We start from the raw sequence: 19028 nt of genomic DNA on the forward strand, positions 1-19028 counted from the left end.
ACTGCATGTAAAGTTTAAAAGGAAATATATGTAACTCTCAAGTAAATGGGAAAAAGTTACACTTAATGAAGTTTCTTAATGCTTCTTCAGACTTCAGTCTATACAGAGGTATTGCATAATTCATCATGTGACACATATTGCATTTATTGGGTGTGCTGGGGGGGTCTTGTTATTTTAGCCTCTACAATCCAACCAGAAAGCTACAGACACTGCTGGAAGGATCTAGGCAAAGAATCGTGACAACAATTTTTAAAACACAAACTGTTCCTGGATATATGCATACTGTTCCTGTAAATACTAAGAGTGATAGAATATACTACAAGGAAGAACTGCAGAATGTCAATACCTATTCAAAGGGGTCTAAAATTTTTAAATAGAAATTATAGGGTAAATCCACCTAATATTTGCTGAAAACGTTAAAACATACTTGTTCTGTTTCATATTCGAATCTGGAAATGCTAAGATCATAAAGTGTCTTTAAGAAATTCCATTTGGCACTAGCAGTCAAAACTTGTTTTAATATCCACTTCTATGTATTAAGACAAGGACTCTGTTCTATTAAGGTTACACTTTCAGGAAACTTTGAATTGTATCCCTCATATTAAGCCACATATCCTTTCATAACACACACATGGATCTTTTCTTTATAACAGTATTTCCAAAGTACAGTCCAGGTACCCTTCAATATCTTTCAGATCTTTTTAAAGTAACCAGAACTTTTCCCTTTTCCAACGATAAATCTATGTGAAACTGTATTTCCTTCATCAAAATAGCACACTGTAAAACACAGCATGCAACAGATTGAAATAATCCAGCTGTCTTCAGACAATGTAAAATACACAGGAGCCAGCTTTGTGGTATAGCAGATAAAGCCACTGTGATGATGGAATCATATAGGCTTAGCTCACTGCTAATACATCTGGAAAAGCAGCTGAAGATGGCCCAAGTGCTTAGGCCTCTGTACTCAAATGAGAAACCCAGAAGAAGCTTCTGGTTTCAGTCTGTGAATGTGCCTTTCAAAACAAAAAAAGTAAGTGCTAAAAAGAAAATAACAAATACAGTGTGAACATTTAGCCTAGTGGTTACATGCTCACATACCACATGGGAATAACTTACTCCAGCTTCCTGCCAACGTGGATCCCCAAGTTAGAAGTGATGGTTCAGGCCCAGTGCGGTGGCCCAGTGGCTAAAGTTCTCACCCTTTATGCGCCTGGGATGCCATATGGGCGATGGTTCTAATCCCGGCAGCTCCACTTTCCATCCAGCTCCCTGCTTGTAGCCTGGGAAAGTAGCTGAGGAGAGCCCAAAGCCTTGGGACCTTGCACCCGCATGGAAGACCTGGTGGAAGTTCCTGGCTCCTGGCTTCGGATCAGCACACTCCTGCCGTTGCAGTCACTTGGGGGGGGTGAATCATCGGACGGAAGATCTTCCTCTCTGTCTCTCCTCCTCACTGTATATCTGCCTTTGCAATAAAAAACAAGTATTTTTAAAAAAAGCAATAATGTGGAAACAATAGTCTTACCCACTTTCCTGTAGCCCTTGACCCTTTGTGTCCTAATAAACTATCTAAAAATTCTCAAAATTTTTAAAAAAAAATCTATTTTAGGTACTGATGTTTAGCCTAATGGTTAAAACACTTACATCCCACATCAAGCACTTGGGTTTGATCCCCAACTCCTGACACAGCTTCCTAATAACGCAGACCATGGACAGCAGCAGTGATGGCTCAAATAACTGGGTTCCTGCACAAGCATAGTACATCTGGATTGATTTCCAACTTCCACTTCAGCTCTGGCCAAGCTCAGATACTGTAGATATCTGGGGAGTAAACCAGCAGAAGGGAGCTTATACTCTGCTTAGCAAATAAATAGAAGGTTTTTTAAACCCCATTATTCTAATTTTAATCTTTTGACTTCATAAATTGTGTAGTTAGCCGGGTGCAATAGCATAGTGGATAAATCCTGACCCTGCAGATGCCAAGATCTCATACAGGTGACAGTTCGTGTTCCAGCTACTCTATTTCCCATCCAGCTCCCCGATTGTGGCCTGGGAAAGCAAACAAATTGACTCAGCTCCAGCCATTGCAGCCACTTTGGGAGTGAATCGGCAGATGTAAAATCTTTCTGTTAATTTCCTTCTCCATGTAAATCTTTTTGATAAAAATAAATCTCCAGAAAATGTGTAATTGTAAAGTATAAAATATTGGTTATTCCAACTTTTTTCTCTTTTGGGTGTGTGGTTCCCAGGCCTCAGCATCATTTAGTGGCTATTATTTCAGATTATACAGCTATCAAAACAACATCTTAAGGTGTGAATAAATTAATTTAGATTAACAATACCAGCTGTGTGCTTTCCATGTCACATAACATTAGCATATAAAACCAAAACCAGTTACTCTACAAAAAATTTAGGGTTAATTATAAATTCTACAAAAAGATTTAAAAAATGTTTTCTTAAAAGTTCTATGGTCTTTCATTTATTACTAAGATTAAATGTTGATGCTGTATAACTTTTCACAAACACACGTCGACATGGATTATGGATACAATTTTCATTGATAGTTCTAAATTCTAGCCTCTTCAGACTACATGACTTACCTGGAACCTGCAACCTAAGATACTTCATAAAAAAAATCACCTTTTTCTCAGCAAATGTCTTTGTTCTTGGCTCAGTTACAGAAAAATGTCATTAAAGCTTTAAAGAAGAAATTCTTTTACTACTAAATTTCAAATCACACACACAAAATAGGTGAGAAATTCTTTTATCATATTTAGAATCAAAATATCCCTTAAAATATTTACATTTTACAGTAAAAAGGATAGCAAAACACAGGACCATATACAAGCTTAAGTATCCAAGTTTCTGAAGAGCCAAAAATGAAAAGGAAAATAATGGCCTACCACAACGCTGTAGAATATGGTAATAAATGCCTTCCATGGGTGCAGATAAAGCAAGAAACATACTCCTTGGGCTTCTGATTCTTGGTCAAAATCTGTTCAACTAATGATTACTATAATCTGATTATGAAGTCACTTGGCTTCTTGTTGCTCTACAGTTTCTTTAAAAACAGTGCAATTCCAAACGAAAGTACAGAGCACACATTACTCCCAAATTAGTCATCATATAAAGGACATTCACTAGAGGCAGTAAATATATTCCATAGTTAGCAATATTTACTAATTAAAGAATAAAACTAAATTTTCTAAGCCTTTATTGCATAATAAAACAGATTTTTTAATATACAGCAATGTAAAACTTTAAAAAATATTAAATTCCTATAACTAGGTATGGTCAGTATGAACGAGGGACGATGAGCATTGGTACAGAGCTGTCTGTACCAACACACAGGATTTATTGTTCTGCAAACCAGCAACGGTAAAAGTGTTAAAGATGGCACAATTCCAGCAGGCAATCTCTTATTTTTCAGGGGGGAAAAAACAAAAAACATTTAACAGTAATTTAAATGTAATCTTGAGCCAGCCTGAAAATTTTACCTTTTGCTTTTAGCTCTGTCAGTGTGGTCTCTCTCTCTGTGATACCTATCTCTGTCCTTCTCTCCAGAACTATGTTTACTTTTGTCCTTGTCATAGTCCTCATTTTTAGGTTTTTCTGGTTTCCTGTCCCCATTCCTACCATCTCTGCCTGCTTTTCCATCAGCTCCTCTATCACCATGTGGTAGCCGTGCCCTGTCTTTATCTTTGTGCCCTTCCTCCCTGCTTTTTCTGTCTCTGTCCTTGTCTTGGCTTCTGTCTCTGCGTCTGTGTCTTTCAGACTCCTGCTCCCATTCCTTTTCATGTCGTTCTCTTTTCAAGTGGTGTGAGTCACTGTAGAATCTCTGGCGGTCCCCTTTGCCCCTGTTAAATGGCCTATCCAGTTGTTGTTGGTCTGGCCTACCCCAGGGGTCACTATGGCGCCTTTCTGGTCTCCGGATGTCTTTACCTTGGTAAAAATTTTGTGGGTTTATATACCTTGATGCTTGCGGAGGGGGACCCACCATGCGTTGCGGTTGGCCTGGGGCATGAACAGGGGGCCAGGGACCCATTGGGTTTTGAGTAAAGCCAAAGCCTGGCGGGGGAAGTAAGGGAGGTGGCAAATGTGGTGGAAATCCAAACATGCTTTGTGGGGGGAAATTAGGAGGCCCAGGAAACGGAAATCCAGGAGGGCTAGACTTGAGATGCTGAAGGTTGGGCTGCTGTGGCCTCATAGGTGAGAAGTTTGCACTTGTTCTGGGACTGGTGCTTCTGGAAGTAAAGTTGATGCTTTTAGGAGGAAACTCAGACGGAGCTGTGTTTCCAACTTCAAAATGAGATGGTCCTGCAGATGATCCTCTTCGAAATGGGTGCACACTTTCAATATTTTGCATTAAAGTATCCTCTTGTAAGGGTTTTGTCTGTTCAGTTTGGGAAGCGTGTATGCTGTCAGCAGATGGTGAGTTTTCAACCTTTGAATCATCACTCTGCTGAACACCTGTGCTTTTCTCTGCAGAAGACAATTTTTCCTCTACATTGGTTTGTTCTGTTAAGTGCTCCTTGTTGTGAGACAGACCAGGCAGAGCATGCTTCTCTCCATTCCGGCAGCTATCTGCATCTTTGTTTTCTGCAGCAGTTACCTGCTGGCTTCGTCCTGCTGCTTGCCTAGGATCCCTTTTTAGATTGATGAATTGTGGGGACCTTGTTGTATTACCAGCAAGACTATCACTGCAACTCCCAATACTATCTGTATTTCCTTTCCCTACATTAGATGTACTTGGAGAATCAGTATTTGAAGTCCGATTGTCTTGTGAAGTAGTCTCTTGATCTTGAGGTGGATGTCCTTTTAATGTTTTCTCTTGACTCTCTACTGGTTCCTCCTGCTTAGACTGAATCGATAAATTTGTTAAGAATGCTTCTGTAGAAACATCTGGTGGTTTACCTCTTAGACTAAGACCCGTAATAGGCCCTGGAGAAATGGAAGAAGATCCAACCACTGCTGTTTCTTCCCCAGCTACTTCTGTATTACCTGTGGATTCTGAAAGATTATAGCCTTTAATTTTTACTTCTTTGACTTCACCATTGGCCACTTCTGTTTTCTCTGCCTTCTCTTCTTTCAAGGTGGTCTGCTCATTTATAAATGGAATTTCTTGAAGAGTATTTTGCTCTGTCCCTGACTGAGTCTGCTCATATACTTGACCAGTAGTGCCCAAAAGGCTTTGAAGGATATCATCCACAGGAAGAGGTTTATTTGCTAATTCCAGAGTAGAAGAAGGTTGATTTTCCCAACCAATCAATACCCCAGGAAGGAATCTTAACGGTTTTGGTGGCTCCTGCTTGGTGATTTCCATTAGAGGTTCAACTGTTGTTGGAAGATCATCCTGAGGAGTCTGTTGAGGCTTATTTCTCTGTTTGTGTAATACAGCTGTAAACGAATTAAAAAAGCCATTTTCCTCATCTGGTCTTTCCTCAGTAGAAATTTCTATTCTACTTTTTTTATCAGGTGGCAATGCCATGGGGACACTTTCAGGAGTCTCAACTGGATGACCAGTAGTGCCGGCACTATGTGGTCTCTTCAGTTTCTGACGAATAATCAAGCCCAATAACAGATTAGGTCTATGAAGTTCAAGTCCTGTACAAAACCAAAAACACAAAAAAAATTTGAATCCCTATTCAACAGGATAAATTTCGGTACCTAGATTATAGGTTATTAAGTGGATGTCTAGGCACATCAGGCCATCTAGAGTAGGCTGGATCCAGAAAAAGTATCATCTTTTCATTCTAGTCCCACCTCCCACCTTATTTTAGTCATATCTTATAATAAAAATGTATACCTACCTGGTCCATCAAAAGGCACAAGAGGGTGTGGAATTTTATCTGTAGCACCCAAAGGAATCAGATACATATCTTTAACCTGCTTCATATTGTTGGCAGCTACTCCATAGCGCTTTCGACTACTGAAGTATGCAAAAAGCAAAGTGTAAGAAATTTGATCTTCTTCTGTTACTGGCGTGAACCGAACCACACAAATTTCCTATTCAGAAGAACAGCAAATAGTTGTTTAAAATAATATCTTAAAGAATAGCTTGATTTAATATTACTTCTTAAATTAGTGACAATCTTGAGTCTTGTAACAGTTAGTAACCATAATTTGTCATGCTAACTACAAAGAATAGTATAATAACATGCTTGCTGACCCACTGACAAGCATTAAATACAAAATTGTGTCGTAGGGTGACAAATAAGTTATTCAAAGTGACATAATTTGCCAGTGGTAAAGATGATGCTGAAATCCAAATATTTAGATATCAATACTACATCCCAATTTCCAATTCTATGACCTCAAAAGGCTGCCTGTGTTCCAGGCACATAGAAAACTAACCACACAAAACACTCCTTTCCAACTATGCACTTTACAACAATCTCCCCTCATACACAGACACAGAGGATACATTTCAAGATCTGAATCACATGACTGAAAGAAAGATGGTAAGAAACCCTGAGTGTGTAAGTGTATATGTATGGTTATATGCTTTTCTTACATATACTTATCTATGATAATAACGTTTAATTTATACGTTAGGCTTAGTAAAAGCTTAATAAGAATATCTAAGAAAAACAGTTAAAATAAGGCAATGCAATAAAATTGTCATCACTTGTACTCTTTCACTTTGCGGCCATTAGTATGTACAATAAAGGCCAGTTAATTACAACTACTACATGCTTTACAGCTGAATAACAACAGAGGCAACTATTGCAACTACCAAGGGACTAATGACAGATATATATATATATCCGTACTGTATATACTGGACAAAAGGATGATTTGTGTCCTGGGTGCAGCAGAACAGAACAGAACAGTACAAGATTTCATTAAGAAATTCAGAATGGCACACAATTAAATGCTGTTCTTCCTCCAATTATCCACTTAATATTTTCAGACCAGGGTTAACCTGTGGTAACTGAAAGCAAAACAAAAGTAAAACCACAGATAGAGAAGGGATTGCTACACACACAAAACAGATCAATCTATTAAATAGGGACTATATTTAGGAATAAAGAGTATGGGAAAAAAATAGACTTCAAATGCACAAAAATGGTGAATTTTACAAAGTAATTTTGTAATTTTGTTTACTTTTGTACTCTGGTTCTTGGCCTTTTGGGGGGGATTAGGAGTTAACAATCCTAACCCAGTATTTTGATAGTGTTAAGAAACTGACCTTTTTCGTGAATGTACACAGATAAAACGGGGAGACCCGTACTTGCTGCAAAATTCTAACTGTGATACAGAGTCTTAGGAGAAAACCATGTAAGTGGGATATGACTACCTCTTACACAAATGCTTATCAGTTAAACATCTGTCATTTACATCAAAAATCACCACACTGTATACAGACTGTGCATCTCTAATGTGAATAATCACAATGTTCCAAAATGTGAAACACGTGAGCACTGATAGGATTCCACACCTGACAAGCGACAGGTGCACTAAAACTACAGAACAAAATAGCCTTCAGTGCTGCATAAAATGTATCTGCTCAGCTTGCGACAGTAACAACTACCACAGTGTTTAATGTTAGTCCAACTTCCAGGTACAATAGCCAGTAAAACACGTTCATAATGAAGGGTAAGTCCTAAAACATCCACTAATAACACTTTGCATTTTATTCCCATGAGAAAGTGACAGCAAATACTGGTTCAGTTCATTTGTATTCTAATAGCATATTCATTTTAATTCAAACATAAATATAAGAAAAAATATTTTTCTCAACTTAAGATGATCCACTTGTAATCACCCAAATCAAACAAAACAAAACAAAACAAAACAAAACAAAAACTAGAGACTTCTAGAGAAAGGAACAAAACAATCAGAGTAGAAATAAAAGAAGTTGAAACTGAAATACAAAAGATCAACAAAAGGTCAGGTTTTTTTTGAGAAGATAAGGCAATTACATACCTCTAGCCACACAGAAAAAAAAGAGAAAAAATTCAAATAAATAAAATTAGAGATGAAAAAGGCAACATTACAACTAACACTAACAAAATACAAAAGACTGTAAAAAAAAAAAAAAAAAAAAAAAAAAAACCACTCCCGAAATATATGCCAATACACTGGAAAAACCTCAAGGAAATGGATACATTTCTGGAATCATACAACCTACCAAGATTAAATCGAGAAGATACAGACAACCTAAACAAATCCATAATAAGCAGTAAGAATAAAGCAGTAATTAAGTCTTCCATCAAGAAAAGTCTAAGACTTGATGGTTTTACTACTGAATTCTACAATACACTCAAAGAACAAGCTTCAAACTATTCCAAATCATTGACTGGGATGGAAGTCTGCCAAACTTTTTCATGAGGCCAGCATTATTTTTATATCAAATCTAAAGACTTGACAAGAAAGCTACAGGTCTACACCACTAATGAACAAAGATGTACAGATTCTCAGCAAAATATTAGCAAATATAATCCAAAACCACAGGAAAAGAATCATACATCATGATCAAATGGGAGTTATCTCAGAAATGCAAGGGCAGATCAACATTTGCAAATCAGCGAATGTAATAAAACAAACAACAAAAATTACACGGTCCTCTCAATAGATGACGATTCACATTCACTAAGATTCAACACCCGTTCATACTAAAACCTTCCAAAATTAGGTCATAGAAAGAACATTCCTCAAAATTCTAAAAATTATCCATCACAAACCCACAACCAATATCACACTAGGTGGAGAAACGCTAAAAGCATTCCCTGAGACCTGGGAATATGATAAGTATGGCAACTTCTGCTGTTTTGATTCAACATAGTAATGGAGGAAGTTGTAGCAAGAGCAATTAAGAAGGAGAAAGAAGATAGGGGCATCAAAATTGGGGAAGAAAAAAAAAAGGAAGTCAGATTATCTACACTGCAGATGACACAATGTTGTACCTAAACAATTCACCAAAAGTTGTTCCAATTGATAAACCAATTCAGTAAAACTGCAGATTCAGTAAACTAAACATACAAAACAGTAGAGATTTTGTATACTAAATATGAACTCACAGAAAGAGAAATCAAGAAAGAAATCTCAATCACAATAGCCACAATAGTAAAATATTTTAGGAAGAAATTTAGCCAAAAAGGGGAAAGATCTCTACAAGGAATATTACCAAACATTGACAATAGATCATTAAGAACACAAGCAACTGTAAAGATATCCCTGGCTTAATGTCGATACTACCTAAAGTCATCTACAGATTCAATGCAATCCCCATCAAAATATGACATTCTTTGCATAATTAGAAAAATTAATCCTAAAATCCATATAGAATCACAAAAGACCCAAAATAGCCAAAGCAAGAAAGACAAGCTGGAGGCATCACAGTATCTGACTTCAAAGAATATTACAAAGCTATAGTAATTAAAATAATGTGGCACTGGCATAAAAACTTATACACAGGTCAGTGGTACATAAGAGTCGAGAAAATAATCCACATACATAGTTAACTGATGTTTGACAAAAAATATTCAGACAATAGAGTGCAGTAAGATTAACCTCTTCAACAAATAGTGCTGGCAAAATTGAATGTACATATTTAGAAGAATAACATTAGATCCATACCTCTAAAGATACATAAACAAATCCAACTCAAGATGGATCAAAGATATAAATGTAAGACTAGAGATTATGAAGCTGCTGGAAGAAAATTAAAGTGAAAACACTGCAAGACACTGGTATAGGGGATGATTTATAAAATAAGACCCCAGAGCACAGACAACAAAGGCAAAATTAAAACAAATGAAACTCAGAAGTTATGCCACAGAAAATGAAGCAATCAATAGGGTAAAGAGGCACCTAACAAAACGGAAAAAGAAATTGTGAAACACCTAATCTGACAAACTAATATCCTCAGTATGTCAGCACTTTAAAAACTCAACAGCAAAAGAACAATCGATCCAGTCAAGAAATGGGCATAGGATTTCAGTAGACAGTTTCAAGAAATACAAATGGCTAACAAATATATGGAAAAAATTAAAAGCCTACCATTACATAGCTATCAGGAAAACAAAATTCAGAACAGCCAAAACCCAAAAACACACAGCAAAAACAAATACTGGCAAAGGCATGGAGAAAGCGTAACATTTACACACTGTTGGTAGGAATGTAAATTCTTGCAGCCACTGAGGAAATCAGTGTGGAGATATTTTTAAAATCCAGAAATATAAATCCAACACATCCTCCACTGGGTATATACCCATAGACTTGAACAATAATCAGAGATACTTATAACACCACGTTTATAAGATCATTTGTTCACAATAGCCAAAATTCAAGGACAACCAAGGTGTCCATCATCAGATGATCAGATAAAGACAAAGTAGTATATAGACACATAGAATATTATTCAGTATAAAAAAATATCCAATTCTACCATTCGCTGCAAAATGGATTTCACTGGAGGATATCAAACTGAGTCAAATAAGCCAGACCCAGAAAGATAGATACCATACACTCTCCCTTTTATGTGGGAGCTAGAAATAGAAAAGGCAAAAAGAGAAAAAAAGCTTGTTTGCATCACAATCATTGCAACAGTTTTGCAGAACCTTATTACAAACCTTTGTCAAAGCAGTTGTTAACATGTTATATTACTACAGTTACAATTATAAGTAATAACTTAATTCACTTTTTAAGGGTGAAATGTTCAGTTTTCTATTTATTATTTATGATCATTGTGTTCCCATCAAACTAAGGTCTTTTTGCTTTTTAGCTGTTAAACTTTTTTGGTGAAGAATTATTAACCCTTTACTGTAGTGAAAGTTTATAGTACATCTCAAAAGTTTAAAAAAAGCGGAGGGAAGAACGAAGGGGGAGGGATGTAGGAAGAAGGAAGAAAGGCTGGAAGGAAATGTCATTGTGTTCTCAGGACTACATCTAAATCTGGTAAATGTTACTTTAAAAAATAAAATAACTGGACAAAGTAATAGTTATTCCACACTGATTCACAGAGTACCTATAATACATGGTAAATTAAAACAGATTCCCTGACAGGGAACATTTCTGTTAATGATTAAATTTTCCAGTGTAATACTGTTGCATGGGTTTCTAGACAGAAAATACACAGGAAAAAAAACATCACGAAAAAAAAAAAAAAAAAAAAAAAACATCACGGTAGAATTAACAAATTATGCTTCAGTTTCTAAACTCCTCTGGTCTTCCAATTATGAACAGTATCCCTTAACTTTTAGCTGAGCACATATCATCCAACAGAACATGTTTCCCAGCTTTCCTAGCAAGTAAGGCTAGAATATAAAGTTCTAGTTAATGAAAGTTAAAGGAAACAGAGAAATGATTGCTATCTCTAGGTCCTGCCGGTAAAACAACTAGACAGTCATCTTGTTTTTTAAGATTTTTTTTTCAAATTGGCTTGTGAGCCAATTTAACCATCTTTGACGTATAAGGGCAATCCACTTGAAAGCAGCAAAATCCAAGGAAGGAGCCTGGTTCCTGAATTAGCCTACAGATTCACAGCAACCTAATCATCCTAAACAACTGGAAATAAACTTTGCTATTCCATGAGCTTAGCCATGCTAGAACAAAAAGCAGATGTGTATAACTGAAGGTAAAATTTGAGTGAATCTCACTATTTCCTTCAAAATAATAACAGAAACCAAAGAAGAAACACACAGGAACAGTGTGGGAGTGCATTAAGAGGGTAGGGATACTGGGTGTTTTGAACTTAAATGGTTTTAGTTCAGTTTTCTAAGTATATGAATTCAGATGTTGTGTAGACTCCATTCCCCAGAAAATGTTACATTCTTCTGAACATTTTCCCATGCTATGCAAACAGAGTAAAAAGTATACCTCACCTTGGTTCCTGATGCTTTGATTTTTTCCACATAATCCCAGACTGTCTGAGGTGATATTCTGCCACCTACTTGAATACTATCTGGCAAATCCTGTGGTAAAGAAGAAGTGATCAACATATGCATACAGAGATGAAACTAATAATTCGTGGAAATTGTAAAACTAATTCAAAACAGTATAAGTAAGAACAAATATTAAAATTCAACAGAGAACATGTCAGCAATTATGCTCTGTCTCAAGTGCCAACCAAAAATGATTAAGCACAGTTACTAGGGAAGAGTGTTAAGTTCTGCCAGGTCTCAGCATCAAAGAGCAAAGCAAGGGCAAGCATATCACACTACTGATCCAAGGCAAACCTACTGCAGAGTACTAAGCAGACTCTCTGCCTTAGAAGGTAGTTGCAAACAAGGATATCTCTCAATCATTATCAGTTGGATTTTTAGAGATTATCAAATCTAACAGCATATTTTGCATTAAGTATTTTTTTAATTTATTTATTCTTATTGGAAAGAGATACACAGAGAACAGGAGAGGCAGACAGATCTTCCATCTGCTAGTTCACTCCCCAAGTGGCTGCAATAGCTGGAACTGAGCTGATTCGAAGCCAAGAACCAGGAGTTTCTTCCAGGTTTCCCGTAGGGGTCCAGAGTTCCAAGGCTTTGGGCCATCTTCCACTGCTTTCTCAGGGTGTGACAGGGAGCTGGACAGGAATTGGATCCCACATGGAATCTCGGGCGTGCAAGGCAAGAATTAAGCCACTAGGCTATCATGCCAGGCCCAAATAGAGTACTTATTAAAAGGCACAATTTTCCTGAAAACAGGTGAGTATGTGTACGTTTTAAGTCCATATTTACCAAAACAAAAGAAACAAAAACTTGAATATCCACACAAATTTTCATGGATTTTTTTAAAGGTTTATTTATTTATTAGAGAGTTAAAGAAAGAGAGGGATAGAGATCTTCCATCCACTAGCTCACTCCCCACACAGCAAGACAGTGCTTAGTCAGGCCAAAGCCAGGAGCCAGTTTCATCTCGGTCTCCCACATCGGTGACAGGGGCCTAAGCACTCAGGTCACCTTCTGTTGCCTTTCCAGAGCTATTAACAGGAAGCTGCATTGAACAGAGAGCAGCCCAGGGCACATGGCTGCCTATGTGAATGCTGGCCTCACAGGCAGATTTACCCACAACGCCAAACCAGCCCTTCACTGATGGGACATGTGGGTTTAAAACTCAGAGCATAGACTCATTTCACTGAGCATAATGGTTTCTAGTTGGAACCACCTGGTTTTAAATAGAATAAATGAGTAAATAATAAATGAATAAATGAGTCAATCACAAAAGAACAAATACCATATATTCTCTCTCATATAAGGAAGCCAACATGGAAAGGATAACTCCAATAGTCCAATATATACTGTTTTTTGAGTGTCTGTTTGCTCTTTTGGCTGTATCTCATATGTTTTCATGTTTTTATATCGGTTTGCTTGCTTCCAAATAATTTCTTTTCTCTAGTAGAATTCATCAAGTGCCCATGAAGTATACGATGGCATCATAGTTCCTAAGAGACTTCTGTGTTTCCTTTTAGTTAAGCATGTGTTGCTTACTCAGTGGCACATTATTTTATCAGGGTGCTACAATTTGTTGTTGATGTTGTTGTTGTTATTGTTGCTGTGATCGATGTGGCTGTTATGAAATGATGTCAATCCAAAAAATAGTAAAAAAAAAAATTTTTAAAAAAAGTAATTTTCTTTGATGGTTTAATCATATTATGTCCCATTAATAGGAGTATTTTCTTTTTTAAAAATGATGTGTTCAAATTGTATGAAAGGCCCTTGCTTTGATGATGATGGTCATGGTTTTTATTTGCCAATTTGTTATGATAATATTTTTGTTGATTAGATAGGTATTAGAAGATGAACTAACCTTCCATTTAAGGGATATAAAATATATAGTCTTGATGTATTATCATTTTAAGTTTTGCCAGGCAAGATTTCACAACATTTTGTCAAGAATCTTTCTATCTTTATTTATGTGTTAAGCTGCTTTATAATTTTACTTTGTATGTTGCTTCTATCATTTTTGGTATTTGAGGTATAATAATAAAATATGTTAAATAAAAAACTCAGTATAATTTTCTTCAATTCAAAAAATACAGTTGTGAATTCATAATTACATTATTAAGCCATTTAAGAACCACTGTTAATGGCAATCATGACTAGGAAGGCAGAAAAGTTCACAGTACCTCTGTCAAGTATTCAGGAGAGCCAGATACTGGGTAGGCTTTGGTGACAAATTTTGCCACAGAAGGCATGTTGATAAAACCTTTCCAGATGAAGTTCAACCGCGCCAAGAAAGTAGACTCAACTTCAACGGTCCCAGGCATCTCTGGACTGAAAAATGACATGTTAGAAGTCAGCAGCCTAAAGATGCATGAATAAACCCATTCTTTAGTCATCAATAACTTCTACCTTAGCATATCAAGAAGGCCAATAGATGCAAAGGTTATGACAAAAAATTTTACAATTACACTTCATCAAATCACACTTCAGTTTTCCACAATCAGGCTGCACAAAGTCAGCTGGACTAGTGTTCAGAAAACTACAAATAATTTTTCCATAGAAACATATACTCAATTTGTTAGGACAAGAATTAAAGTCATTTCCCTATATATTCAAAGCACTAATCCTAACTTCTCAAATCATTTTTCACTTCTTCTATCTTAGAGTACATGAAGTAGAATTACTTTCTCAAAAAAAAGGATTATTAGGAAATGCTAATTTTCTGTTTTTGGAGATTTTCAAGTACAATTTACAGTAAGTACATCCATAACGACTAATCACAAATTATAAATGAGAAACTTACCGTGGAGCAGGAGAGAATGTTGACTTTGGAGATTCCTGTTTTTCCTCTTCAAAGAATTCAGATGCCAAAATACTTGAAGTTGAAGACAATGCATCTGCTATACTTTCTGCCTCATTGTCTGAATGCTTACGAGCTACTCCAACAACAACTTTCACTTTTTTTGGAGAAAGATCATCTACAGGAGGTGCCATTCGACCTAAAATCAGAAGATAATGAAATAAACCACTGTCTTAACTGCAATTTTTTTAATATATATATTTTTTATTAATTACATTGTATTATGTGACACAGTTTCATAGGCTCTGGGAATCCCCCAAACCCTCCCCCCATGGTGGATTCCTCCACCTTGTTGCTGTATTACATTTCTAATTCAGTCAAGATTCTTTCATTGCAAGTGTATACCAAGCACAGAGCCCAGCATCTTATTGTCCAGATAAACTGAACAGTTTCCTGGGGAGACCTTCTCTGGTCTGAAGGTAGAGCTGGCAGAATATCATCCCAATCAATTAAAAGCCACAACATAACATCAACGACAATTTACAACATTATGCAATTAATTGACATGGTATTGAGTAACCAATATGTTAAAACAATGCAAGTTCTTAACCACATCCTGTGACTACTTCATTGACATTTCAGTTTTAGTTTATACACAGAATCGGCTGCTATACACCTTAAAATGGCTATAGGGTACTATTCAGCTGTCTCATGTCTATTTTCATTTTAGTGTTTAGCAGTTTATAGTGTTGAGCATAATTTTGCTGAACTTGACAAATTTTAGGATAGTCTAAACTGGCTTATCAATCTAACAAGGCATATGTCAACAACTGAGGTGCAGAACAGTTTTAGGAGGGGTGTGCAGAGAAATCTTCAATACATTAGTGAGGAGTAACTAATCTTTGTGTCCTGCCTAGCAAGATATGTGCGAGTCCATGCTGACCATTTCCTGTCTGTTCTAAGCTTTCCTTGTTGTTCTCTGCCTATCTATTTTAATGTGTGTGTGTGTGTGTGTGTGTGTTGGGGGGGAGGCCTCCGGAGCGACCCTGATGGTCATTGCTAGATAGGGTGGGGACCCAAAGTTGGAACTAAGTAAGGACCAGAGAAAGCTCCTCTCCTTAGTCCTGATGGATGTTTACTGTTCTGTTTCTGCAGAATGCTCAGGGTTCCTGGCTGTTGTTCCGATGACCTTGGATCCTGTGAGGAAGGATTTGGGCTTCCTCCATCCTGTGTGGTAGATCCAAAAGGGGGTGGATGACCTCAGAGTTCTTGGCCTCCAAAGGCACTCCAATTAACTGCAATTTTTATAACTCGGCCTATTTTCACTTTTTAAAGTTACAGTTTCTGCAGCTAGCACAGTGGAGTAGCAAGCTAGGCTTCTACCGGTGGCACCAGCAACACACGTGAGTGCAGGTTAGAATTCCATTGCTCCACTCCCTAGTCTATTTCCCTGATTAAGGCCTGGGAAAGTAGAAGGATGGCACATCTTTGAGTGGAAGGAATATAGTTACTAGAGCCAGAATAGGCCTCTCCGAGTCTGCCTTCATGAAATGGAGAGGAATGCTCAAAATACAACTCTGATATAGAATGACAGAGTCACAGGCAGCAACTTAATTGCCAAGTCAAATGCCTGTTCTCTTCCTCTCTACGGAGTCACATTTAATGCTCATGTTGGCAGTTAATCAGCATCTTTTCACACAGGCTTTCATCCCTAAGGACTAAGCCTAGACTAGGTTTTCTTGTTTTCTACTGCTGAAAAACCCGAAGTATCCAGAGGCTCAGGAAATATAAACGAAACATATAGCTGATACTGTATACCAACAGCATTGAGAGCCTGCACAGAACCAAGACCCCATCTGAACAGCAAAATATAATTATAGAGACCAATAACTTAGAAATCAAACCTATAAATGTCTGGATGAAGATTTCAGAATAGCTACCTTAAGGAAACTCAGTGAAGTTTAAGGCAGCACAGAAAAATGATTCAACATTCTAAAAAAGATTTTACTGAACAAAATCAAGCAGAAATCTTTCAACTGAAAAGTATACTCGGCAAAGAAAAAAGCATGACAGAAGGCATTAAAAGCAAAATAAAACAAAGAATCACTGAGATAAAAAATAAAGGCTATTTCACAGCATCAGCTGGCAGAAGCTGGCACTGGAGGCTAGTTCTGTCAAGTTAAACCACAGAACCACCTGGAGAGTGCATAATCTGGGAGTGGGAGTGGCCTGGGAGGGATATAGCAGGCTCCTCCCTGTTAGGTTACCACCCCCCACTGGAGGGCACAAAAACTAGGACAGGGGCTAGGGTGGCTAGACAGAGAAGCACTCAACAACATCTGTGAAGGCTGGATAGTTGAGCTGGTTAGATGGAATAAAGTTTTCATACCCATTGACATGTATGAGAGCAGAAGGGGATGTGGGACAGACTGGACTAGTCTGCCACACATACTGGCAAACCAGGGTAGGGGGCAAGCCTGGTGGGGGTTATTGTGGGTCGATCCAACTAGGCTGCAGCTCACACTGGTTTATGTGAGGGCCGAGTATGTGCTGGGCAGAACCAGGCTGGACAGCAAACACCCACTGGTTCCAGTGGAAGACAGGAATGGAAACAGAACCAACCCAGCTACTGCAACCACCGGCTGATCAGGGCAATGGACTGTGCTGGGCCCTGTGCTTGCCAGAACATACAAGAATCTGGTCTGGGAACACCTGAGACAAAGTTTCTTTGGTATCCCCCCAATCAAGCTTCCGGACTCAGAACCCTAACCATCAAAAAACAGAGGACAGAACAAGTCAATCAACCACCTCAGCTATACGTTAGCAATGAAAATACTGGACAAACGGAGACTCTATAATGGACTATGTCAATCAGTGGATTCTCCAACGACCTCATCGTGCTTGGAGTGGTGAGAGTGGCAGCAATTCAGAACTGTTGAACTATCAAAACCACTTGAGCAAGACCCTCAGAGCATGCCCCACATCTGGGATCTGGGGTGGGTAGGAGACTGGGTGGGGCTTCTACCTTAAAATCCCCTTTTACATCAGATATATTAAGGAAACAATACAGAATTAACTGTCTTGCCCATCTTCCTGTAGTGCTTGAACCTTTTTACCCTAATTGTCAAGATTGTCAAAATAAATAAATAAATAAATAAATATGTTTTTAAAAACAAGGCTATTTGAAAATGCAGTTGAAAGAAAAAAGAAAAAAATCAAGGTTAAAAAAAAGCTTATGTAAATTAAGAGGCAACACGAAAAGAACAAATATACAAATTTATTGGGCTTCAAGGCAGACATCAGAACTAGCCAGATGAAAAAAGGTCAAAGAACAACAGTAATAGTCAATCCAAATAAATGCGCCTCAACGCATAATCATAATCAAGCTCTACAAGGTTAAAGACCAAATGTTCTTGACGAGAGACTTCTACACAAAAATCTGACAGGCGATAAAAGAGGGGAATGAGACATGGACAGCACTATTCAAAATAGCCCAGAAATGAAAACATCCTAAAGATCTACCCATGGATGACTGGATGAAGAAAATCAGGTATGTGTAAACACTGGAGTACCATCTCAGCCATAAAAAAGGGCGAAAGCTTGTCAATCTCAACAACACTGACAAACCTGAACATGGTTAATTATGCAAAGTACAGAAAACAACTACCCACATATCACTCACATGTGAAGTCTAAATATTAAATAGTCTCACAGAAGCTAAAATACAGTAGTTGTTACCAGAGACAGGAAGGGAAGTAGGGAGGCAAGGATAAAGAAAAGCTGATGCAGGAGTGGTACTATGTTATAGCTAAATAGGAGTAACATGTTCCAGGGTTCCGTTGAACAGCACGTAACTGACAAATAATGTACCATGTATTTCTCTCTTGAAAGCAAAATGAAAAACCTGGAACACAGGATTTTGGATGTTTTCAAAATTATCAGGACTTGAAAGCAACCAAAGTATCTTTTAGTAAGTGAATAAACTATGGCACATCCAGACAATGTAATATTGAAGCATCAGAAAGAAATGAGCAATCAAGCTTTGAAAACATATGACATAATCTCTAATGTATATTACTGTCAAATAACAATCTAAAGATGTCTCATACTGTATGATTCCGACTATATAGTACTCTGGAAAACACAAAAATCACAGACAGTAAAGATATCACTGTAACCAGATGTTGGTGGAATTGTAGAAGGGATAAGCAGTAACAGCACAAAAGGTATTTAGGGCAGTGAAAATACTGCCTGTGATACTACAATGTTGGATGCATGACACAGTATATTAATTCAGACCTGGAGAATGTATGTCAATGTACGTTAATTTTTTTCAGCTAAACTAG

At 37.4% G+C, this 19028-nt stretch overlaps 1 protein-coding gene across 8 annotated transcripts in view; it reads right to left on the bottom strand.

Moving 5' to 3' along the window:
- Positions 1–2745: 2745 nt before the first annotated feature.
- The window catches only part of PHF3 (PHD finger protein 3), a 90627-nt gene continuing 74344 nt past the window's right edge, over positions 2746–19028 (bottom strand). For all 8 annotated transcript variants that reach the window (XM_058661718.1, XM_058661711.1, XM_058661726.1 and 5 more), the window contains 5 exons: positions 14686–14881; positions 14066–14213; positions 11826–11915; positions 5808–6003; positions 2746–5601 (listed from right to left, as the gene is read on the bottom strand). In XM_058661718.1, coding sequence (XP_058517701.1) covers positions 3491–5601; positions 5808–6003; positions 11826–11915; positions 14066–14213; positions 14686–14881 — 2741 coding nt within the window. In that variant the 3' untranslated portion in view covers positions 2746–3490. The remainder of the gene's footprint in view (positions 5602–5807; positions 6004–11825; positions 11916–14065; positions 14214–14685; positions 14882–19028) is intronic.

Source organism: Ochotona princeps, chromosome 1, assembly GCF_030435755.1.
Source record: "Ochotona princeps isolate mOchPri1 chromosome 1, mOchPri1.hap1, whole genome shotgun sequence".
NCBI classification, from domain to species: domain Eukaryota; kingdom Metazoa; phylum Chordata; class Mammalia; order Lagomorpha; family Ochotonidae; genus Ochotona; species Ochotona princeps.